The sequence below is a fragment of the Tamandua tetradactyla genome, chromosome 10 (genome assembly GCF_023851605.1).
Source record: "Tamandua tetradactyla isolate mTamTet1 chromosome 10, mTamTet1.pri, whole genome shotgun sequence".
Taxonomy (NCBI): domain Eukaryota; kingdom Metazoa; phylum Chordata; class Mammalia; order Pilosa; family Myrmecophagidae; genus Tamandua; species Tamandua tetradactyla.
The window spans coordinates 26538749-26561836 of record NC_135336.1 but is presented as its reverse complement, the minus strand read 5'-3'; the positions used below and the strand labels follow the sequence as shown (position 1 = coordinate 26561836).

The following is a 23088-nucleotide window of genomic DNA, read 5'->3' as shown; positions in this document are numbered from 1 at the left end:
TTGGGTCCCGGAACTACACAACCAGCCCAGGAGTCGGCACCCAATCCCCTCCCAAGCGCATCTGCGCAGTGGGATTGTTTTCTCAATTGGACTCGTGGGCCTATCCTTCTTACCAGCGCTGGCCAACGTATTTCCTCCCCGGGCTTCAGCCAAAGAATACCCGGTACGAAGTGCGGGCACCATCATAGGAGTCCTTGTTATCGCATTAATTCCATGTAACAACCGTGTACAAGTTATCGCCCCCTGTTACAAATGAGGGAAGTTGGGAGACAACCTAACATCGCGTCACTGCCGAGGAGTCCAAATCGCGAAGTCAGGCTTCAGCATCCAGCCGTGCACTTATTTGTATGTTAAGTCAATGACTAGATACTGGAGATACAAAAGTGAACACCACAAACAGTTCACATTCTAGTAGAAGAGACAAGACAGGAAAGCATAGAGTGATTACAATTCTTTACAATAAACGCAACTTTCAAAGTATGAAGGTCCAGGGATAGCGTGGAAGAAAGTGATGAACTGTGTGGGTTGGCTGTAGCCAAGAAATGATCTATAGGAAGCTTGGAGTTAAAGGCAAGACTCCGTGAATGAATGGGCGGTTGCCTGCAGGACGTGGTGGGGATGGCTTTCTGGTAGAGGAAGTGTCAGATTAAAAGGTAAGAAGGTGGGCAGCATCATGAGGAGCAGGAACTGCCAACAGCTTGGTGTAAGAAAAGTAAGGGAGAAGGGTTCAAAAAGAACTTATGTGTGAGATCTGTCACTCCAGAGATTTTAAATGCCTTAAAAGAAAGCCCTTTGATTTAAATCTATGATCAGTTAACCTTAATTGAAAGATTTCTGTGTGCCAGACATAAGTCTAGGAACTTCACTTACTCTATCTAAATCTTAAATGCTCTGATAGATATTATCATTGCTCTTATTTTACAGAGAAAACTGAAGTTGAAATAAGTAACATTGAAAATAACCTAGCTAGTAAGTAGCAGAATCACAATGACCCATATCAAAACTACTGAAGTTAGTAATATTCTTAGTATGCTAATTGTCACAAAGCTTTCATTCATGAATATATAAAATCCAGTAGAGTTCTACACATATTTTCCTTGTTTTTGCCTCTTGCAGTAAGAGATTTTGTACATTTATTTTTCATTTTTGCTCTCTTAATTGCTTCCTAGCTTGTCATATTGAAACTCCTCTGACAATTCTCAGTTAACTCAGTCATCTTTCCTTCATTCAGCAATTATTTATTTAGTGCCTACTGTGTGCCAGGGACTGTACCAGGGAACAAGATAAATACATCCCTGCCTTCCTGGAGTTTAAACTCTAATGAGGGAAATATGGAATTATATAAAATAATTACAAATTATAATAGCATCATGGAAACAAATAAGGGGCTAAGGTAGAAAATAAGGAGGGTGCTGTTTTGAGGGATAATCTGAGGCAGTGACATTTTCAGCAGAAACCTAATGGTTGGGAAGTGACCAGTGATGCAAAGATAGGAGAGAAAAGCAGTCCAGATAGAAAATAAAATTTGTGCAGAGATCGTAAGGTGGGTTGGAGCTTGGCATCTTTGAGGGACTTGAAGCAAACCAGTACAACTGAACCCTGGTGATCAAAGGGTAACATGGCACAAAATGAATGTGAAGACACAGACAGAAGCTTGAACACAGAGAGTCTTAAACCAAGGAGCTTGCATCTTAAGTGTAGTGGGAAACCAATGAGGAGTTCTAAGCAAAGAATGTCCTGATTTGATTTGTGATTTATGATGATGCTTGCTGCTTTCTGTAATATTGATGTGTTTGGGGTAGGGTAAAGTACTATTAATTTTTTTTTAATGAAGACCTATGTAATGGTGACTATGTGCCAGGAACTGTTCTAAGTGCTTTAAAAATACTAAGTTATTTAATCTTTATAATAATCTCCTTTTTCAGATGGGGAAACTGAGACACAGAGGGGTTATGTACTTGTCCAAAGTCGCTCAAATGATAAATGATGGAGCTAAGATTTGAACCCAAGGAAGCTAGGACATTTAAGAAGACATGCAGTGCAAATAGAGGGATGTGGGCAAACTCATGAGTTCTGCTGATGGGAGAGGTAGGAAAGATAACAACCGGTTTGGGCAATTGGGAGAATGGTGGTGCATTTTATTGAGGTAGGGAAGACTGGGGTGGGGAATTGGATTTGGAGAGCTACGCATTCACATGTCTTAATGTTATTTGTAATGGGAAAATTTTTACTCTGTTCTAAGTAATTTTGCTTTAATAAAACAACTTTATCGCCAACCTCAGGATTAAATTGTTTATTTTTTAAACATTTTATTTTGAAATAATTTTAAATTTACAGGAGAGTTGTGAAAATACCAAATCCAAATACAGAACTCCAGTATCCCCTTTCCCCAAACTCAGATCCACCAATTTTAACATTGTGCTGCATTTGCTGTATCATTTTGTTTATCCACCTATCAGTCTATTTTCTAAACATTTGAGAGTAGGTTGTGTATGTCACGCACCTTGAACATATACTTCCATGTATATTTACTAAGAATGAGGATTCTGACTTATGTAACCACCTTAAGTACAGTTATAAAGGACTCAAATAAAGGATTATTTGGGCCACACCTTAACTGAAGTAACTGCATCTGTTAAGTAGGGTCTTACAATGGGTTCACACCCACAGGAATGAATCAAGTTTAAGCACATATTTTTCTGGGTTACATACTGCTCCAAACCATCATATATATATATATATACACTATATCACACTAGGAGTGTGACCTACCTGGTTTTGCTTGTTTAAAACTTAAGTTGGGGGACCATATCCTGGATTGCATCACTACACTAGCTTGGTAATGTCATCATTGTTTCTTCTTTTAAAGATAGCATATTTCCCCCTAGTCTTCTTTTTCTTATTTAGCTAGTTTTGTAACCATTAAATAGTTCCCTAATTCTGGGGGGATAATTCTTAAAATATATATATATATTTTAATATTTTTTAGGAGAATAAATTTGTAAAATAATACTTGAAATGCTGAAGCCAAGAAAGACTTTTTCAGTAAATAAACTACATCTCTTGGTTTCTATTTACTTCCCCAAATAACTGGGCATGATTTTCTCTTACAGGAGCCTACTTATTGCTTGACCAAAGAATAGAGCTTAATTAAAATGCTTAGTGTTTCTATCATTTTTCAAACAGTGCTGATGAACCATTTAAATTAGTGGCTTGGTGTAGGATCCAGAAATCTATGATTTTCATAAGCTCCAGGAGGATTCTGGTGCTACACTTTGACACGAAGCAGCTAACCGTATAGCTCGCACAGCTACGAAGCGCCTGCTAGCCCCAGCTTCCAGGCGCCGCATTCCCCGGGAAACTCCGAGCCGAGGGCGGGAGAGAGGGAGGGGCAGGGTGCGCGCGGCACTGCCATTTTTGTGCAGGGCAGCCGACCGCCCACGTGGTGCAGCGCTCATGGCCATTTTTGTGCGGGGTCGCGCTTCCACCGGCGCTGCTGAGGGACTCCGCAGTGGGTCCCTTGGCCATGAAGCCGTGGACGCGCTCACCTCTCTGGCTCTGGCTGCTCTTGCTGCTCCTGCCCACCGCGCAGGGCCGGCAGAAGGAATCAGGTGGGCTCCGTGCAGAGCTGAGCGTATCGCTCTGGCGGGGGTTCTGGCGGAGCACCCCAGGCTCTCCCCCAGCTGCCTCGCTCCACTCTGCGCCCCGCGTCCGGGAGGATGCTGTGGTCGCGAACGCGGCTGCGCAAAACTGGGCGGAGGGCGCCGGTGTTAAGTGGAGCGGCTAGTTAAGGTGTCTGGCGTTACTTCTCCCCAGGACCCCGGTGAACAGAACAGTCTTTAAGAATTCGAAGTGGTGGTGGGAAAAGAATTCCCCTGTTCGCCCTCTGGGAATATTGCTGATGCTGGGCTACTCTGTATCTCCCCCAAACACAGTGGGGGGCGGGGAGGGGTAATTCCATGTGGGGGTGGGGGTGGGTTTAGGCTAGCGCCAGAATAGATTAAGGGAGGGCTTCTGTGCTTTTATTTAATCCTCTTTATGGGGCTTCGTTTGATTGTAGAAGAGGAGAGGCTGTGTCACAATGCAGTTGATCCATAGCCTCCTGAATACCAGCCTTATTTTGGGAATTTTCCATTTTCTTGGACACCTGACGGCGTGGATTGAGGAGAGTTACGAAAAAATCCTTCCTGGTTTTTCTTTTTCACGAATGGGGTGGGAAAGGAATGTCTAAAAGTTTTGGCCTTCTGATGGTTCGGTCTGTTGCTAACAGGAGTACTCGTGGATATTTTGTTAACTCGTTTACTTCACTCTTTCAAGGTTCAAAATGGAAAGTATTTATTGACAAAATTAATAGGTCTTTGGAGGATTATGAACCGTGTTCAAGTCAAAACTGCAGCTGCCACCATGGGTAAGTTTTTCTTTGATGCCTCTTTGAAAGTTTAATTCTTGCCATGAGGAAGTACCCTAAGGTACTTGGGAGAGACCTGGGTAGCAGTGGTGAGAGAACCAAGCATGTTTTGCCAGCAGAAAGATATGCCTGAGGTGGTTTTCCTCAGGAGAATGAAGATGCTCTGGGAGAGGGGAGACCCTGAAGTCTCAGCCTTGCCTTTGACTGTCTATGATTACCTTATGTAATCATAGACAGTCAAAGGCTGTTTTCTCCACTGGACTGAATGCCTCTTGAGGTCAGGATCTGTGTCTTGTTCACTATTGTGGCCCCACTGCTGGCCATTAGTAAGTACTCAATAAATATTGTTGAATGAATTTACATATTTATAAGTGAATATAATATTTCGTGTTTGTCATTTTTGAAATCTGCAAATTAGAGAGGAAGCATGGTATGGTATAGAAAGATAACTTTGCAAGCATCAAATCTGCCACTATTTAGCCCTGTGGCAAACCACTTAACTGTCTCTGGGCCTCAGATTTCTCATCAGCTAAATAACCCATCTTTTAGCACCTCGTTAAGTTAACCTGTGACTCCTAAAAAAAAAAAATGAGCTGATGCTTAATGAAAATTTGCTATGTACTGAGCTTTAAAAGAGATGCCAAAAGACTATACATTCTGATTGCTGCTCACAGGCTACATGGGTGTGGGTGTGGCCAGACAGACCAGAACAAAGGAGTTGGCGTTAGACTGTGGCATAAACCTTGCTCTCTGTGGAACTTAAGGAAGGGATGTCATTGGGAGCTGTAGTGCCTGGGAGGACAGGATTGTAGCAGGAGTAGTAAAGGAGTAATATGGGTCAGGTAAGGGAGGGGCAGTGCAAAGGGAGAAAAGAAGAGAAATTGACTTGGATCTTCACTCTTAGTGGCTTTGCTGTTGATTAGATTACCTCTGGTGCTTCTGGGGAAAAGTTGCTCATTCCTCTTCTTCCCCTCAGCTTACTGTGTTCTCTGATACTGAACCTAAATGTATGGATAGGAATTGGGTGAAGTGGTATTAATCTCTTGGTGTCCTTTCCTTCATGATTTCTGTTCTTCCTCAGTGTCATAGAACAGGATCTTACTCCTTTCCGAGGAGGCATCTCCAAGAAGATGATGGCGGAGGTGGTCAGACGGAAGCTAGGGACTCACTATCAGATCATTAAGAACAGATTATATCGGGAAAATGACTGTATGTTTCCCTCAAGGTAGGAGTAACAAGGAATATGTATCTTCTTTTTTATATATGGACTTGATTGATATTATTCTCATAGAGAAGTAAATTCAGGGGACTGACCATAAATCCCTCTTCATATTTCAGGGGAATTATAAAATAGTGACAAACTGTTCTCCATGCCTGGATGTTTTTCTTGCCAACTCCTATCCTCCTTTATCCTATATGACTGCCTTATTTTGCTGTTCCCAAATTAGATGTTAGGAGCTTTTTGAGCATTTGTCCGCTGGCCTACGTGAGAGCATCCATTGTCCTGAACGAGGAAAATGGTCTCCAGATACTCTCCTGGTCTCATGTTTAGTGGGATCATGCTGTAGCTGTAGGGCACAGGCTGATGAGACATTGCAGGAGTGAGCTGGACTGAAGGACAAGAAGCTTAGGTATTTATTGCGTGTTTGTCATGGGCCAGGTATTGTTCCAGGTTCCGAGTATTTAAGAAAAGGTGGTACGAGTCAAGAGGAGTAACTGAGGCTGCAGATTGCACAGACAGTGCTAGCCAGAACTTCAGGTGTGAGGGTTGAGGTAACATGTTAGTGGGCTGGAGGTTGAGGGGAGCTGGGAAGATCATCACAGCCTGAGCCCACAATTTGGGCTAGGCAGACGATAAACTTCCATTTTAGCACTTTTTTTTGGTACTTCAAATCTTATAAAATGCGAAGGTACAAAACCCAGAAGGCATGTTAGGGATCCCTTCCTTAAGACCCTCTTGCTCTGCTAAACAATCCCTATTCTGTCATTAAAATAAATTAGTATTGCAAAAGTTACTTAATCCTTTTACATCAGGATTTATATTTGCTTGGTTTTTTAAAATGTAATTTTAATGAGATATGTTCACACACCATAAAATCCATCCCAAGTATACGGCTTGTTTTTTTTGGGGGTGAGTGCATGGTCGGGGAATCGAACCTGGGTCTCCTGCGTGTAAGACAAGCATTTTAACACTGAACCACCCGTGCACCCTGCTTGTCTTTTTTTTACTAACAACTGTATTTCAAATTAGTACATATTCACTGTAAAAAGTATGTAAAAACAACAAAAAAGAAATAAAAGATCATTTAATATTTCACTACCATGAGGTAATCACAGTGACGTTTTGGTTATCAAGTGTCAAAGGGAAATAAGGTGGTAGTTGGGGAAATTATTGAGGTATTTTATACAGAAGTTTTTTTCATTATTTGGGACAATGATAGAGACTAAGTAGTAATTGTTAGCATGGAGAGTTTTTAATTAATTTCCACAAATGAGAAATAAAATACATTTATAGGCATTGTTGGACTTTGAAAGCTTACCCAGTGTTCAAAGTTAGCTGAACTATTTCCTGATGAAACTAATTACTGTCAAAGTTTCTGAAAGGCATGTGTCTGTTCTAGACCTTAGAGCATTTTGATTAGAATCACAAGATCTTGCAAATGTTCTTAAGGAAACACAAGACTTCATGCACAATAAGTTATCTACATTACTCATGACATTGAAAGTTCCTATCCCAGCTACATACATAAGTATAGAAAAGAGACAGACAAAACAGGAATAGAATGAAAAATTCAGAACCAGTGCCTTTAATGAAATAGACACAGTTGTATAATATCTCAAAGATTCTGTCTTACTAGGTGTAGATACTCATAATTCATCCAGATGTAAAATCCTGTATGGAGTTTTTAAAATTCACATTTTCAACAAATTAAAATATAAACTCATCATTTCAAGGATGAACTGAGAGAATTTCTGAGACACCAGACACAAATTATCTCAATGACGGAGAGTCATGTTTTTTTTAAAATAAGTTTTATTGACGTATCATTGGCATAAAATAAACTGCACATACTGAAGTGTTAAATTTCTTGCCGCCCCTTCTATGTATCTTTTTCCCCCTCCCCCTGAGTCCTTGGCAACGGCTGATCTTTTTACTGTCTATAGTTATGCCTTTCCCAGAAAGTCATATAATTGGAATTATACAGTGTATAACTTTTTCAACTGGCTTCTTTGACTTAGTGATTTAAGGTTTCTTTGTATCTTTTCATGCCTTGATAGCTCATTTGTTTTGTTTTTGTTTTGCATTAAAAAAACTTTAAAAAAAAATTAGAATGATTAATTGGTTTACAGAAGAATCATGCATAAAGTACAGAGTACTCATGCCCCCACATGCAATTTTTGCTATTATTAATTTTGCATTAGTGTTTTAGCATTGTTACAATTAATAAAACATTATTATAAATATATTATTAACTATAGTCCACAATATACGTTAGAGTTCATTCTTTGTGTTGGACAGTTCTATTCTTTCTCTCTCTATATATATATCTCACCTAATCTTTTTATCATTGAATAATGTGCCAATGTCATTATGGCATCTGGCTTAATTTGCATTTCTTTATTTTTAATAGACTTGAGCATCTTATGTTTATAAACCACTTAAATTTTTTTTTTCAATGATCTTCCTATATATAAAGCAAGATTTTAAATCAGTCATTTCCATTCCACTGGAAAATTTGGGTCATACCTTGGAATTCTACCCCCAGGATAGAGTTCATCAGGGCCTCAAAGGATGGGGCAGAAACAAGTTAAGCTGTCAGTGTATCTTCTTGTTCTATCAAGAAATCCTCTGAGGTTTTCCAGGGACTCTATTTAGTAAGCCATGATACAAGCCCCCTGATAATATTCTTTTTCTGGCTTGCAAAACTGATTTTCATAGTGTCTTGTATTCAGGTTGAAGGTGATAAAAGGTTTCCTATTTTTCCTCCTAAATTATGAGGCTTAATTATGGTGAGAATAAAAATGGTGTCTGTGTGAGAAGCAAAGCCCAAGGGACACAATTACAAAATTAGCTTCTCTAGTTCTTATCAGAATTGTATCTTACTTACTGGTTAAGTGAGTAATATTTTGGTTAAAATACCCCATATAAGAGAAATAAAGAAAAAAACTGGGAATAGATAGAGGAGATGAAGTAGTAGGAGTAGCAAAAATATCCCTTTCAAAGCTGTGATGATTTAGTTAGAATATTTTATTAAATATTATAAACTGGAGAAGCTTAGCCAGAAAAAGTAACTTGCACAATATAAAAGAGAGGAAGAGTCCCTTTAGAAGCATTGTGCAATAACTTTAATAACCATCTGAAGTACAATTCTGACTCTACCTGGAGTTAGGTTAACTTTTACAGGTTAAGAGCAATCTTCTACAGGACTACTCTCACTTCATCACCACTGCAAGCAAGTTCAGCAGGGTCCCCAGAGTCACTCGCACTTCTGACCAACTGGCTACAAATACAGGGGTTTCTACCATGCTCTCAAGTCTGATAATTCACTAGAATGACTCACAAAAGTCAGGAAAGCACAATACTTATGATTATAGTTTTATGATAACCAAAAAAGATACAAATCAGAAGCCGCCAAAAGAAAAGATGCAAAGGGCAAGGTCTGGGAGGGTCTCAAATGTAACTTTCATATACTTTCTACCCAGTGTCATAATGTGCCACCCTCCTGGTACATCAGTGAATATTATCAATTATGGAAGCTCTCCCAAACTTCAGTTGTCCAGAGTTATTATGAGGTGTCACATGAAGCAGTCATGATTGATTGAATCAATGCCATGTGTTGAACTCAATTTCCAGCCATCCTCCAGGTTAGGTTATATGACTAGCTCAAAGTCCCAACCCTTCCCAACCATTCACATGGTTGGCCTTTCTGGTTGGCCAGCTCCCTACCCTGAGTCCACCATGAGGTGACCCCACCCTGAGTCATTTCATTATCACAAACTATCAGCTGTGGTCTGGGGTCTAACCATGAATAACAAAAGATGCATCTATCATGGGAAATTCCAAGTATGTAGAGGTTACCCACTGGGAATGGGGCCCCCAAACCAGCCAGGTTCTTTATTATACTACACATTACTCTCAGGAAACTTTTCAGTAGGCTGATTATCTGAACACTGGCTTGTCTTATTTTAAAAGAGTGGGTGGGATCTTGGCCTTGTTACAGAGTAGACACTGCTCTGGTGAATTTGTGATATTCCCGCTTGACAGGTGTAGTGGTGTTGAACACTTTATTTTGGAGGTTATTGGGCACCTCCCTGACATGGAGATGGTGATCAATGTACGAGATTATCCTCAGGTTCCTAAATGGATGGAGCCTGCCATTCCAGTCTTCTCCTTCAGTAAGGTAAGTAAAGGAAGAGTCTACATGGGAGTATTGGGGATGGTCCTCTAGGTATGGGTAAGAAGGGGTCATTATCCCAGGACAAAGTCTGATGGATAATGGTGAGTGTGAGGCATAAGGTCCTGGAATGGGTCTGTGTCCCTGTTAACTTTACAGTGGTTGAGCAATAGACTAAGGAAATGGGGTTAAGTACCTACACATAAGGAATGTGAATAAGACTGCTTAAGTAACTGTCTGGTTAGGGATGGAGAGTAGAGAATGAGAAGCCTGAGGAACCAACAGGACATTGGAGGTGGAGCTCTGTATTAGTCAGGGTTCTCTAGAGAAACAGAACTAACAGGAAAGACCTGTAAATAGGAGATTTATAAAGGTGTCTCACACAACTGTGGGAATGGAAGAGTCAAAAATTTGTAGGGCAGGCTGTGAAGCTGGCAGCTCTGATGAAGTGTCTGGACAAACTCCACAGGAGAGGCTTGCTAGCTGAAGAAAACAGTAAAAAAGTCTCAGTTCTTCCTTAAAAGTCCTCAACTGATTGGATTATCTTGGTGAGAGGCACACCTTAGTTGATCACAGATGTAATCAGCCACAGATGCCATCAACTGACTGATGATTTAATATACCAGCCTTCTGGTGTATCAGCTAGGCACAAAATACCCATGCAACTGGGCATAAATCACTTGGCCAAGTTGACACCAGAACCTAACCATCACAGGCTCAGAGATCCTACAGAGCATAGGAGAGGGGTCTTAGAAAGCTCATAGGTTTAGAATTAGGGAACACTGTCATTTCAAAAATATTGAATTCCTGCATTATGTGTATTGGCCAGCTGGGTATCATCTTTATCCTAAGGTAAAGATAGCTCCACACAGTTTGTGTCCAAGCGGTGTATTGAGGGGGATAAGCCTAGGATATCTGAGAGGAATAAATGAGGGATGTACCTTGGGTCTAGATAGAGAGGGATAGAAATAGCTAGGACAGACCTGTAGGCATGGAGAACTGGGCAAGGTTAATATCATCTCATCAGTGTTCAGGTTAGTGCAAACTATACATTAACAAGAATAGGCCAGGGTTCTCTAGAGACTAGGTATGAACACACTGGTGCAGGGAGGGAGGATTCTGTGGGGGCAAAATGGTTTAGGAAAATCCCATGGACTTGGGAAAAAGAGTGCCATTTCAGTTCTGGCTTTTTCAAAGCAAAGGGACAATTTACCCCCAATCATTCTTTATCACAGTTTGCTTTCTCTCTAGACTTGTTTATTTCCTGTGTTGCAAGTGGGCTGAGGTCACATGTGTGTTGCATTTTCCATGAGTTAGCCTCATTTCTCAAAAGTGCTTGGTCCCATTATCTGTCGTGAAACTCTCCCAGAAGAACAGATAGAGGCTCCCATGTAAGTCAGTAAGGATTTTTGTTTATCTGTTGTTTCTGTTCATAATCAAGTACAACCACTGGTATACTTTCTATTTATTTCTCTCTTTTTAAAATCAGTGATTCCTGTTTTCAAGGGAGAGATTTTATAGTTAATTATACAGTTTTTATTAAGCTGCTGTTAATATTTGAGGTGTGTGATGAGTATATCATTCTTTAGGTATGTGAGAGAAGGCAAACAGCACATTGCACATGTAGTTTCAGAGGAAGAAATTATAGAGGTTTATCATTGAGCATAGTTTTAACAGAGATAACTATAAAAAGGGGACAAAATAGTTTCAAACTTTCTTTAAAAAATGTGGGATAACACTCCTCTCCCCATTCTGCCTGTTGGCACTTCTGATCCTGATCAATGAAAAGCCAATCATTTATTGACTAACCATTGTGAACTCGGTAGTGCCGCAGTGTTAACTAATACCAGTAGCACTTATTAGTCAGACACTAGTACATAGTGGTTCTAAGTGTTTCGCATGTATGAACTCATTTAATATTTCCAGCAAGCCTATTATGTAGATATTATTTTTCCCATTTCAAAGATAAGGAAACTGAGGCATAAAAGCTTTAGATAACTTATCCAGAGCTGGAAAGAGATGCAGTTAGTATTCAGACTCATATAATCTATCTCCAGTGTCCTAACCTTTGCACTGTACTTCCTAGTTCTTACTCTTGTAAGGCCCTCTAGAAAATAACTAAGAATTGGGTAAGACAGTATAAACTCCAGTTATAACAGGTGAGAGAGATATGAGAACGTTCATGCGAATGTATTATTCCCTTTAACTAAAAACCTCAGTAGTGTGGGTCCTCTAGGAAAACAGAACTTTGAAAGACTGTAAAGGTTGATTTTTAATGTGATTTCAAATTCTGGGATTCAGTGAGCCCATGCATTTTAACTCATGGTCACTTTTGTCTTTTAATGTCCAGAGTCTAGGGAGAATATATCTTTGGCATGGTGACAAAGAACAAGACTTTGTCCAGATCCAGTGGCATAAATACAGTTTGATTCATCTCTCTTTGCTCTGAGACTGATTTAGAACAACCTTTCTGTTTCTGTTGAAGACATCAGAGTATCATGACATCATGTATCCTGCTTGGACATTTTGGGAAGGGGGACCTGCTGTTTGGCCAATTTATCCTACAGGTCTTGGACGGTGGGACCTCTTCAGAGAAGATCTAGCAAGGTAGGTCCTTTAGAGATGTTTTATTTTTCCCTCTGGATTTTCCTGAAATAAGCAGTAGAAATAAAGTAATACAATAAGAATACGAAAAAATAATTATTTACTTAAAAATGGCTAACTTTCTAGTTAAAAAAAAGAAAACTGTTTATAGCATAAGCAGTTTTATATGTATAAAAATATTTACATGTCCATAGAAAAAGGTCAGGAAAACTTGCCCTAAAATAAAACATCAGCAATCCTTCTGTCTGTCTGAATTTCACTCTGTTTATAAAGGGACCTAGGTAAGTTGTATGGGTTTGGTTTGGTTTGATTTTTTTCTTTTCTTTTTTTTTTTTATAAGCACTTTTATATTGATGCTATTTGGATTCTTTATGGTTTGAAGAATATCTAAGCTTTGAGTATCAATTCCCACTTACTTTAAGGAGATTTCTCTTTTCTTTTCATCTGTAGCCCATTAAGTGTCCTACAACAGAGCAAGTCTCATATAGTAGGAAGCATCAAATGGCAAAGCTCAGTTCATTTTCTTTAACAATCAAATAGAAATGTAGTGATCATAGTGTCACATTGGCCATTTTCTAACCGTATCGCGTGTGTATAGGCAGAATAATAAACACACTGTTTAAGGTTGTTGAGTTGAGAGTTAAATAAGAGCTAAGTTTAAAATCTTGGCTTTGCCACTCAGTAACTGTGTGACTTGGGGTAAGTTAACTTTTCCTCTCTCTAAATCTTCTGTTATCTCATATGTAAAATGGGATGGTAAGAGAACCTTCCTTGCAAAGTTTTTGTGAAGATTAAATGACATAATGTGAAGTGCTCAGCACAGTATCTGACATAAAGCAAGAACTTAGGAAATATTACTTACTGTTTGCAGCTTTTTATGTTTTTTCTTGTTTTGTATTATTTCTCTCCACAGAGCTAGTGAAACTGGCAAACATAAAAGCTAGGAAATTTACTGACAGATTGTATAGATGAGCTGATTCAACAGTATTGTTGTTGAAAAGAAAAAAGAAATCAACACCAATAGCCAACCTATAACACACATAATATACTTGACTGAAATCATCTAGGATTTTGGCATATTTCAAGCAAATAGTCTTGTATAAGAGCACATAAATGTGTATAACCCATGCAAATACCCAACAAGAACCTCTTTCCTCTCCTAATTATCCAGGGCTTTCATAAGAGCTATGTTTTGCATTTTTTATTTTTTTAAGATAAATTTATACCCAACTGTTATTTATAATCATATTCTATCTTTTGGAGGATAAAATATGAATAATATAGACATTCTGAATGTTTTGCAAATTTATTTCTTTATTTTTTATTAGAAAAGTTGTGTTTACAGAACAATCATGCATAAAATGCAGGATTCCCACACACCACCCTATTATTAACACCTTGCTCTGGTGTGATACATTTGTTACAACTGAAGAAAGCACATCTTTAAATTGTACTATTAACTATAGTGTATGGTTTAACTTTGGGTTCACTGTGTTGTACAGTTCCATCGATTTTTTTTATTGTATAGTATAATATATATATACAAAGCAAAGAAATAAAAAAGCAATAGTTTTCAAAGAACTCTTCAACAAGTGGTTATAGGACAGATCCCAGGGTTTATTATGGGTTACCATATGATCCTCTTATATTTTTCCTTCTAGCTGCTCCAGAATGTAGGAGGCCAGAGGGCTTAAATTTTTTTTTATCATTACAGTTGACTTTTTTTTTATATGGGCAGGCACCAGGAAACGAACCCGGGCCTCCAGCATGGCAGGCAAGAACTCTGCCTGTTGAGCCACTGTGGCCCACCCCACAATCTACTTTTTTTTTCCTTCTTTTTTTTGTGAAAAATAACATATATACAAAAAAGCTATAAATTTCAAAGCACAGCATCACAATTAGTTGTAGTTGTATATTTCAGAGTTTCACTATGGGTTACAATTTCACAATTTTAGATTTTTACTTCTAACTTTGATTTTTTAAAAAAATATTTTTCTAGTTACATATATACAACCTAAAATTTCTCCCCTTTAACCACATTCAAATATATAATTCAATGTTGTTAATTATGTCCTAACATCACCACAATCCATTACCAAAACTTTTCACATGGTCTCAAATAGAAAATGTACAGTTTAAGCCTTAACTCCTTGTACCCTACCCTCTATTTGTTACCTAGTAGCCTATATTCTAAATTCTGCTCTATGAGTTTGCCTATTCTCATTATTTCAAGATTATAATATGAAACGATTTCATTTTTGTTAAAAGTTTTACCCGTACATATATATATATACCTGGATATCTTTGTTTATTTTTATAGAACATAATAAATTAATAGTGGGAAAAAAATCCAATATGAGCATTTATTTCTTTTGGTACCTTCCCCTTTTGTTCTTTAGTTAAGGTTATTTGTGATTATAATATTGCAGTTTCACTTTTCAGAGCCCCCTTTGAGCATCTCTGGCAGTGTGAATGAATTTCTTACCTTCCTTTAGCAAGAAACTAATAATTTGCTTTTTATCCACATTGATGTCTGCTGGCTATTTTTCTGTCTCTTTGTAATCTTTTTGGGGACTTGTCTTCTTTGACTTATAGTTCACTTTGCAGAAGAATTCAGTGTCCTCTACAGATTTAATGATTTCACTTTCTACTTCTGTCAGAGAAAATTTGAAAAAAAAGGTCTGGGGTAGTAGTGCCAGACTGGGGTGGCCACTGTTTGTACTTACGTGGAGAAAAAAAATTCCTGATATAGGCCTTTTGACAATCAAAAATGTCTACAGATATTCTCAGATATCCTCTGGGAGGGAGAAGAGCAAAGTCTCTTCCAGTTAAATACCACTGATCAGATATATAAATAAAGAGAGAAAAAGAAATTATTCACTAAAAAGTTAAATTGTTAAAAGTGGCTATCTGTGTTAGAATGCCGCTTTTCATATGGGAGACCCAGGTTCGATTCCCAGCCCATGCAACCAAAAAAAAAAAAGTGGCTGTCTGTGAATGGGGAGATTCTTGATGATTTTTCAACTTTTATCTTTATGTTTTTCTATTAGAATTTTATATAATGAGCACGTGTCATTTTTTCACTCAAGAAAACGCAATGCTGTAGTGTTTATATCTTAGTGGAAGGAGTGTAGGGGAAAGCAAGAAATAGTTCTGACCTTAGACTGGAGAATCAGGTAAAAGTGATCCAGCAAGAAAGGGCTGGAGGAAGAGCCAGGTTAGCTGAAAGTGAAATGCTGAGGGCCTGGAAAATATTGAACAGTGCTCTCAACTGAGCAAAAATGAGTAATATGGTACCATATATATCTGAAAAGTATCTCTACCTGAAAAAGTTTATATACTCAGTTTCTCCATTACTGTCATAATAGCCCACCAATCCCTCATTACCTCCAGTTTTCTTTTTCAAAGGAAAACACTGCCCAAACTGCTCTGCCAGCCTCCTTTGAAGAAAGTTAAGAACAAAACCTCTATGGAGCTAGCAGTTTCAGCAAGGAAGGCTGGTCATAGTAATGTGTAATAAGACTTGAGTTTCAGGGACTGTCTTTTTGAAATACTTAGTACAGTTTCAAGAATACCAAGGTGCTTTGCAAATAGGTAACTAATCTGATAATAATTCCTATGCATCCAAAACACAGAGTCAGGGAGTGATTTGTTTTCTTGCCCTTTCATTCAATTTCTGCTATTTTCTAAAGCTCTCTTTGTTTATTAATTTTATCAGTAGCATTCTACTTAAAGCGGGAGTCTACATTGTATTGCATTAAACAGCCCAAAACATGTTGTTAATGGTTTTGAGGGCTTTCCTATCAATGTTATTAGGAACATTGGGGCAATAGGTTTGTAAGTATCACTGGCTAGTACCTCCAGGGAATGAAGTGATAACAAAAACGAACATAATATCATTTAGGGCTTTGCCTTTTGAGTAGAAAAGTAGCCTTCATCAGACTTATTTAAAAATGTAAAATTGGGCAAGCCACGGTGGCTCAGTGGACAAGAATGCTTGCCTGCCATGCTAGAGGACCCAGGTTCGATTCCCAGTGCCTGCCCATGTAAAAAATAAAATAAAAGTCCTTCTCGGAATTAAAAAAAAAAAAAAAGTAAAATTCTAAATTAATCTTCAGAAATGGTTAAAACAAATCCTTATCTAGTTTTTTTAAAAAACAAACTAATCAAAATCATTATTTTTGGACTTCCGGAGAAGATGGCGGCTTAGTAAGCTGCGTGGGTCTTAGTTCCTCCTCCAGAACAGCTTCTAGGGAAGTAGAAACAATACAGAACAGCTCCCAGAGCCACGACAGAGACCAAGAAGACAGCGTACCCCATTCTGGAACGGCTGAAGCGGCAGGGAGAATCCGCTGCGGTGAGATACCCGAGGGGCGCGCGCTTCCCCGGACCCGGGCGGCAGGCGGCCGGAGTCCCTCCCTCCCTCCTTCCTGGGCCAGCTGGGAAAATTGGACAGGCGACTCCCTCAAGCCGCGGCGGCTGGCGCCCCCCCCACACGCGGCCCCCCGGAACAGCTGGGAGAATTGGATCGGAGACCCCCCAAGCCGCAGAGACCGGCGACTGGGGTCCCTTCCAAACACGTGGCTTCCCGGTCTGGCTGGGAACGGTGGATAGGCACTCCCCCAAGCCACGGTGGCCGGCGCCCCCCTGCCACGCTTGGCGCCCCGGGCCGGCTGGGAAATTTGGACAGGTGCTCCCTTAAGCGCGGAGGCCGGCGCCCCCCCCACCACGCTTGGCAACCCGGGCCGGCTGGGAAATTTGGACAGGAGCTCCCACAAGCTGCGGAGGCCGGTGACCCTCCCCACGCGTGGATTCCCGGGCCGGCTGGGAGATTCAGATTGGCACTCCCCCAAGCTGCTTCGGCTAGCGACCCTCCCCTACAGCGAGAGTTTTCTAAAGTTAAAGGAGCCACAATATCCTTTACTGGTGGGACCCGCAGACAGACGAGCGCCACAAGCGCCAGCTACTGGGAAGGATAAGAAAAACAGAGCCCAGAGATTTCACAGAAAAATCATTCAACCTGCTGGGTCCCACACCCAGGGAAATCTGATTAAATGCCCAGACGCCAGCAGAAGATAACGGATCATGCTCGGAAAATTGAAGATATGGCCCAGTCAAAGGAACAAACCAATAGTTCAAATGAGATACAGGAGCTGAGACAACTAATGCTGAATATACGAACAGAAATGGAAAACCTCTTCAAAAACCAAATCAATAAATTGAGGGAGGACATGAAGAAGACATGGGCTGAACGAAAAGAAGAAATAGAAAAACTGAAAAAACAAATCACAGAACTTATGGGAGTGAAGGACAAAGTAGAAAAGATGGAAAAAACAATGGATACCTACAATGGTAGATTTAAAGACACAGAAGCTAGAATTAGTGAATTGGAGGATGGAACATCTGAATTCCAAAAAGAAACAGAAACTATAGGGAAAAGAATGGAAAAATTTGAACAGGGGATCAGGGAACTGAATGACAATATGAAGCGCACAAATATATGTGTTGTGGGTGTCCCAGAAGGAGAAGAGAAGGGAAAAGGAGGAGAAAAACTAATGGAAGAAATTATCACTGAAAATTTCCCAACTCTTATGAAAGACCTAAAATTACAGATCCAAGAAGTGCAGCGCACCCCAAAGAGAATAGACCCAAATAGGCGTTCTCCAAGACACTTACTAGTTAGAATGTCAGAGGTCAAAGAGAAAGAAAGGATCTTGAAAGCAGCAAGAGAAAAACAATCCATCACATACAAGGGAAACCCAATAAGACTATGTGTAGATTTCTCAGCAGAAACCATGGAAGCAAGAAGACAGTGGGATGATATATTTAAATTACTAAAAGAGAAAAACTGCCAACGAAGACTCCTATATCCAGCAAAAATTGTCCTTCAAAAATGAGGGAGAAATTAAAACATTCTCAGACAAAATTCACTGAGAGAATTTGTGACCAAGAGACCAGCTCTGCAAGAAATACTAAAGGGAGCACTAGAGTCAGATACAAAAAGACAGAAGAGAGAGGTATGGAGAAGAGTGTAGAAAGAAGGAAAATCAGATATGATATATATAATACAAAAGGCAAAATGTTAGAGGAAAATATTATCCAAACAGTAATAACACTAAATGTTAATGGACTGAATTCCCCAATCAAAAGACATAGATTGGCAGAATGGATTAAAAAACAGGATCCTTCTATATGCTGTCTACAGGAAACAAATCTTAGACCCAAAGATAAACATAGGTTGGAAGTGAAAGGTTGGGAAAAGATATTTCATGCAAATAACAACCAGAAAAGAGCAGGAGTGGCTATACTAATATCCAACAAATTAGACTTCAAATGTAAAACAGTTAAAAGAGACAAAGAAGGACACTATATACTAATAAAAGGAACAATTAAACAAGAAGACATAACAATCATAAATATTTACGCACCAAATCAGAATGCCCCAAAATACGTGAGGAATACACTGCAAACACTGAAGAGGGAAATAGACACATATACCATAATAGTTGGAGACTTCAATTCACCACTCTCATCAATGGACAGAACATCTAGACAGAGGATCAATAAAGAAATAGAGAATTTGAATATTACTATAAATGAGCTAGACTTAACAGACATTTATAGGACATTACACCCCACAACAGCAGGATACACCTTTTTCTCAAGTGCTCATGGATCATTCTCAAAGATAGACCATATGCTGGGTCACAAAGCAAGTCTTACCAAATTTAAAAAGATTGAAATCATACACAACACTTTCTCGGATCATAAAGGAATGAAGTTGGAAATCAATAATAGGCAGAGTGCCAGAAAATTCACAAATACGTGGAGGCTCAACAACACACTCTTAAACAACGAGTGGGTCAAGGAAGAAATTGCAAGAGAAATTAGTAAATATCTTGAGGTGAATGAAAATGAAAACACAACATATCAAAACCTATGGGACGCAGCAAAGGCAGTGCTAAGAGGGAAATTTATTGCCCTAAATGCCTATATCAGAAAAGAAGAAAAGGCAAAAATGCAGGAATTAACTGTCCACTTGGAAGAACTGGAGAAAGAACAGCAAACTAACCCCAAAGCAAGCAAAAGGAAAGAAATAACAAAGATTAGAGCAGAAATAAATGAAATTGAAAACATGAAAACAATAGAGAAAATCAATAAGACCAGAAGTTGTGAATTCTATCAAACATTCCAGAAAGAATTAGTACCAACTCTCCTCAAACTCTTCAAAAAAATCAAAGTGGAGGGAAAGCTACCTAATTCATTCTATGAAGCCAACATCACCCTCATACCAAAACCAGGCAAAGATATTACAAAAAAAGAAAACTACAGACCAATCTCTCAATCATTAAGATTGATGGGCCCTTAGCAAGATTGACAAAAAGAAGAAGAGAGAGGATGCAAATAAATAAGATAGAAATGGAAGAGGAGACATAACCACTGACCTCAAGAAATAAAGGAGGTAATAACAGGATACTATGAACAACTTTACACTAATAAATACAACAATTTAGATGAAATGGACGGGTTCCTGGAAAGACAAAAACAACCAACTTTGACTCAAGAAGAAATAGATGACCTCAACAAACCAATCACAAGTAAAGAAATTGAATCAGTCATTCAAAAGCTTCCTAAAAAGAAAACTCCAGGACCAGACGGCTTCACATGTGAATTCTATCAAACATTCCAGAAAGAATTAGTACCAACTCCCCTCAAACTCTTCAAAAAACTCGAAGTGGAGGGAAAGCTACCTAATTCATTCTATGAAGCCAACATCACCCTCATACCAAAACCAGGCAAAGATATTACAAAAAAAGAAAACTACAGGTCAATCTCTCTAATGAATATACATGCAAAAATCCTCAATAAAATTCTAGCAAATCGTATCCAACAACACATTAAAAGAATTATACATCATGACCAAGTAGGATTCATCCCAGGTATGCAAGGATGGTTCAACATAAGAAAATCAATTAATGTAATACACCATATCAACAAATCAAAGCAGAAAAATCACATGATCATCTCAATTGATGCAGAGAAGGCATTTGACAAGATTCAACATCCTTTCCTGTTGAAAACACTTCAAAAGATAGGAATACAAGGGAACTTCCTTAAAATGATAGAGGGAATATATGAAAAACCCACAGCTAATATCATCCTCAATGGGGAAAAATTGAAAACTTTCCCCCTAAGATCAGGAACAAGACAAGGATGTCCACTATCACCACTATTATTCAACATTGTGTTGGAGGTTCTAGCCAGAGCAATTAGACAAGAAAAAGAAATACAAGGCATCAAAATTGGAAAGGAAGAAGTAAAACTATCACTGTTTGCAGACGATATGATACTATACGTCGAAAACCTGGAAAAATCCACAACAAAACTACTAGAGCTAATAAATGAGTACAGCAAAGTAGCAGGTTACAAGATCAACATTCAAAAATCTGTAGCATTTCTATACACTAGTAATGAACAAGCTGAGGGGGAAATCAAGAAACGAATCCCATTTACAATCACAACTAAAAGAATAAAATACCTAGGAATAAATTTAACTAAAGAGACAAAAAACCTATATAAAGGAAACTACAAAAAACTGTTAAAAGAAATCACAGAAGACCTAAATAGATGGAAGGGCATACCGTGTTCATGGATTGGAAGACTAAATATAGTTAAGATGTCAATCCTACCTAAATTGATTTACAGATTCAATGCAATACCAGTCAAAATCCCAACAACTTATTTTTCAGAAATAGAAAAGCCAATAAGCAAATTTATCTGGAAGGGCAGGGTGCCCCAAATTGCTAAAAGTATCTTGAGGAAAAAATACGAAGCTGGAGGTCTCGCGCTGCCGGACTTTAAGGCATATTATGAAGCCACAGTGGTCAAAACAGCATGGTATTGGCATAAAGATAGATATATCGACCAATGGAATCAAATAGAGTGCTCAGATATAGAACCTCTCATCTATGGACATTTGATCTTTGATAAGGCAGTCAAGCCAACTCACCTGGGACAGAACAGTCTCTTCAATAAATGGTGCCTAGAGAACTGGATATCCATATGCAAAAGAATGAAAGAAGACCCATATCACACCCTACACAAAAGTTAACTCAAAATGGATCAAAGATCTAAACATTAGGTCTAAGACCATAAAACAGTTAGAGCAAAATGTAGGGAGATATCTTATGAATCTTACAATTGGAGGCGGTTTTATGGACCTTAAACCTAAAGCAAGAGCACTGAAGAAGGAAATAAATAAATGGGAACTCCTCAAAATTAAACGCTTTTGTGCATCAAAGAACTTCATCAAGAAAGTAGAAAGACAGCCTACACAATGGGAGACAATATTTGGAAACGACATATCAGATAAAGGGCTAGTATCCAGAATTTATAAAGAGATTGTTCAACTCAACAACAAAAAGACAGCCAACCCAATTACAAAATGGAAAAAAGACTTGAACAGACACCTCTCAGAAGAGGAAATACAAATGGCCAAAAGGCACATGAAGAGATGCTCAATGTCCCTGGCCATTAGAGAAATGCAAATCAAAACCACAATGAGATATCATCTCACACCCACCAGAATGGCCATTATCAACAAAACAGAAAATGACAAGTGCTGGAGAGGATGCGGTGAAAGAGGCACACTTATCCACTGTTGGTGGGAATGTCAAATGGTGCAACCACTGTGGAAGGCAGTTTGGCGGTTCCTCAAAAAGCTGAATATAGAATTGCCATACGACCCAGCAATACCATTGCTGGGAATCTACTCAAAGGAATTAAGGGCAAAAACTCAAACGGACATTTGCACACCAATGTTTATAGCAGCGTTATTTACAATTGCAAAGAGATGGAAACAGTCAAAATGTCCATCAACAGACGAGTGGCTAAACAAACTGTGGTATATACATACGATGGAATATTATGCAGCTTTAAGACAGGATAAACTTATGAAGCATGTAATAACATGGATGGACCTAGAGAACATTATGCTGAGTGAGTCTAGCCAAAAACTAAAAGACAAATACTGTATGGTCCCAATGATGTGAATCGACATTTGAGAATAAACTTGGAATATGTCATTGGTAACAGAGTCCAGCAGAAGTTAGAAACAGGGTAAGATAATGGGTAATTGGAGCTGATGGGATACAGACTGTGCAACAGGACTAGATACAAAAACTCAAAAATGGACAGCACAATAATACCTAATTGTAAAGTAATCATGTTAAAACATTGAATGAAGCTGCATCTGAGCTATAGTTTTTTTTTTGTCTGTTTGTTTGTTTGTGTCTTTTGTTTTTTTTCTTTTTCCTTTCTTTTTTATTATTATTATTTTTATTTTTTTCTCTATATTAACATTCTATATCTTTTTCTGTTGTTTTGCTAGTTCTTTTCCTAAATCGATGCAAATGTACTAAGAAATGATGATCATGCATCTATGTGATAATGTTAAGAATTACTGATTGCATATGTAGAATGGAATGATTTCTAAATGTTGTGTTAATTTCTTTTTTTTCTTTAATTAATAAAAAAAATCATTATTTTTAGGTCAGCAGCACAGTGGCCATGGAAAAAGAAAAATTCTACAGCATATTTCCGAGGATCAAGGTGATTATATTTTCTAACATATGACAAAGATATTCTTCATCTGTAAAACATAAGCAACTCTGAGGATGT

General features: G+C 38.6%; 1 protein-coding gene across 3 annotated transcripts in view; it reads left to right on the top strand.

Annotated features, from left to right (window-relative positions):
- The first annotated feature begins 3434 nt into the window (after window positions 1-3434).
- POGLUT1 (protein O-glucosyltransferase 1) overlaps window positions 3435-23088 on the top strand; it is a 35305-nt gene continuing 15651 nt past the window's right edge. Inside the window, exons 1-6 of one of the 3 annotated variants that reach the window (XM_077118245.1) lie at window positions 3435-3611; window positions 4318-4408; window positions 5490-5633; window positions 9675-9810; window positions 12290-12411; window positions 22960-23019. In XM_077118245.1, the coding sequence (XP_076974360.1) occupies window positions 3527-3611; window positions 4318-4408; window positions 5490-5633; window positions 9675-9810; window positions 12290-12411; window positions 22960-23019 (638 nt within the window). In that variant the 5' untranslated portion in view covers window positions 3435-3526. Of the gene's footprint in view, window positions 3612-3709; window positions 3859-4317; window positions 4409-5489; window positions 5634-9674; window positions 9811-12289; window positions 12412-22959; window positions 23020-23088 lie in introns of those variants that run through there. The other 2 variants (XM_077118247.1, XM_077118246.1) reach the window with 2 other exon arrangements.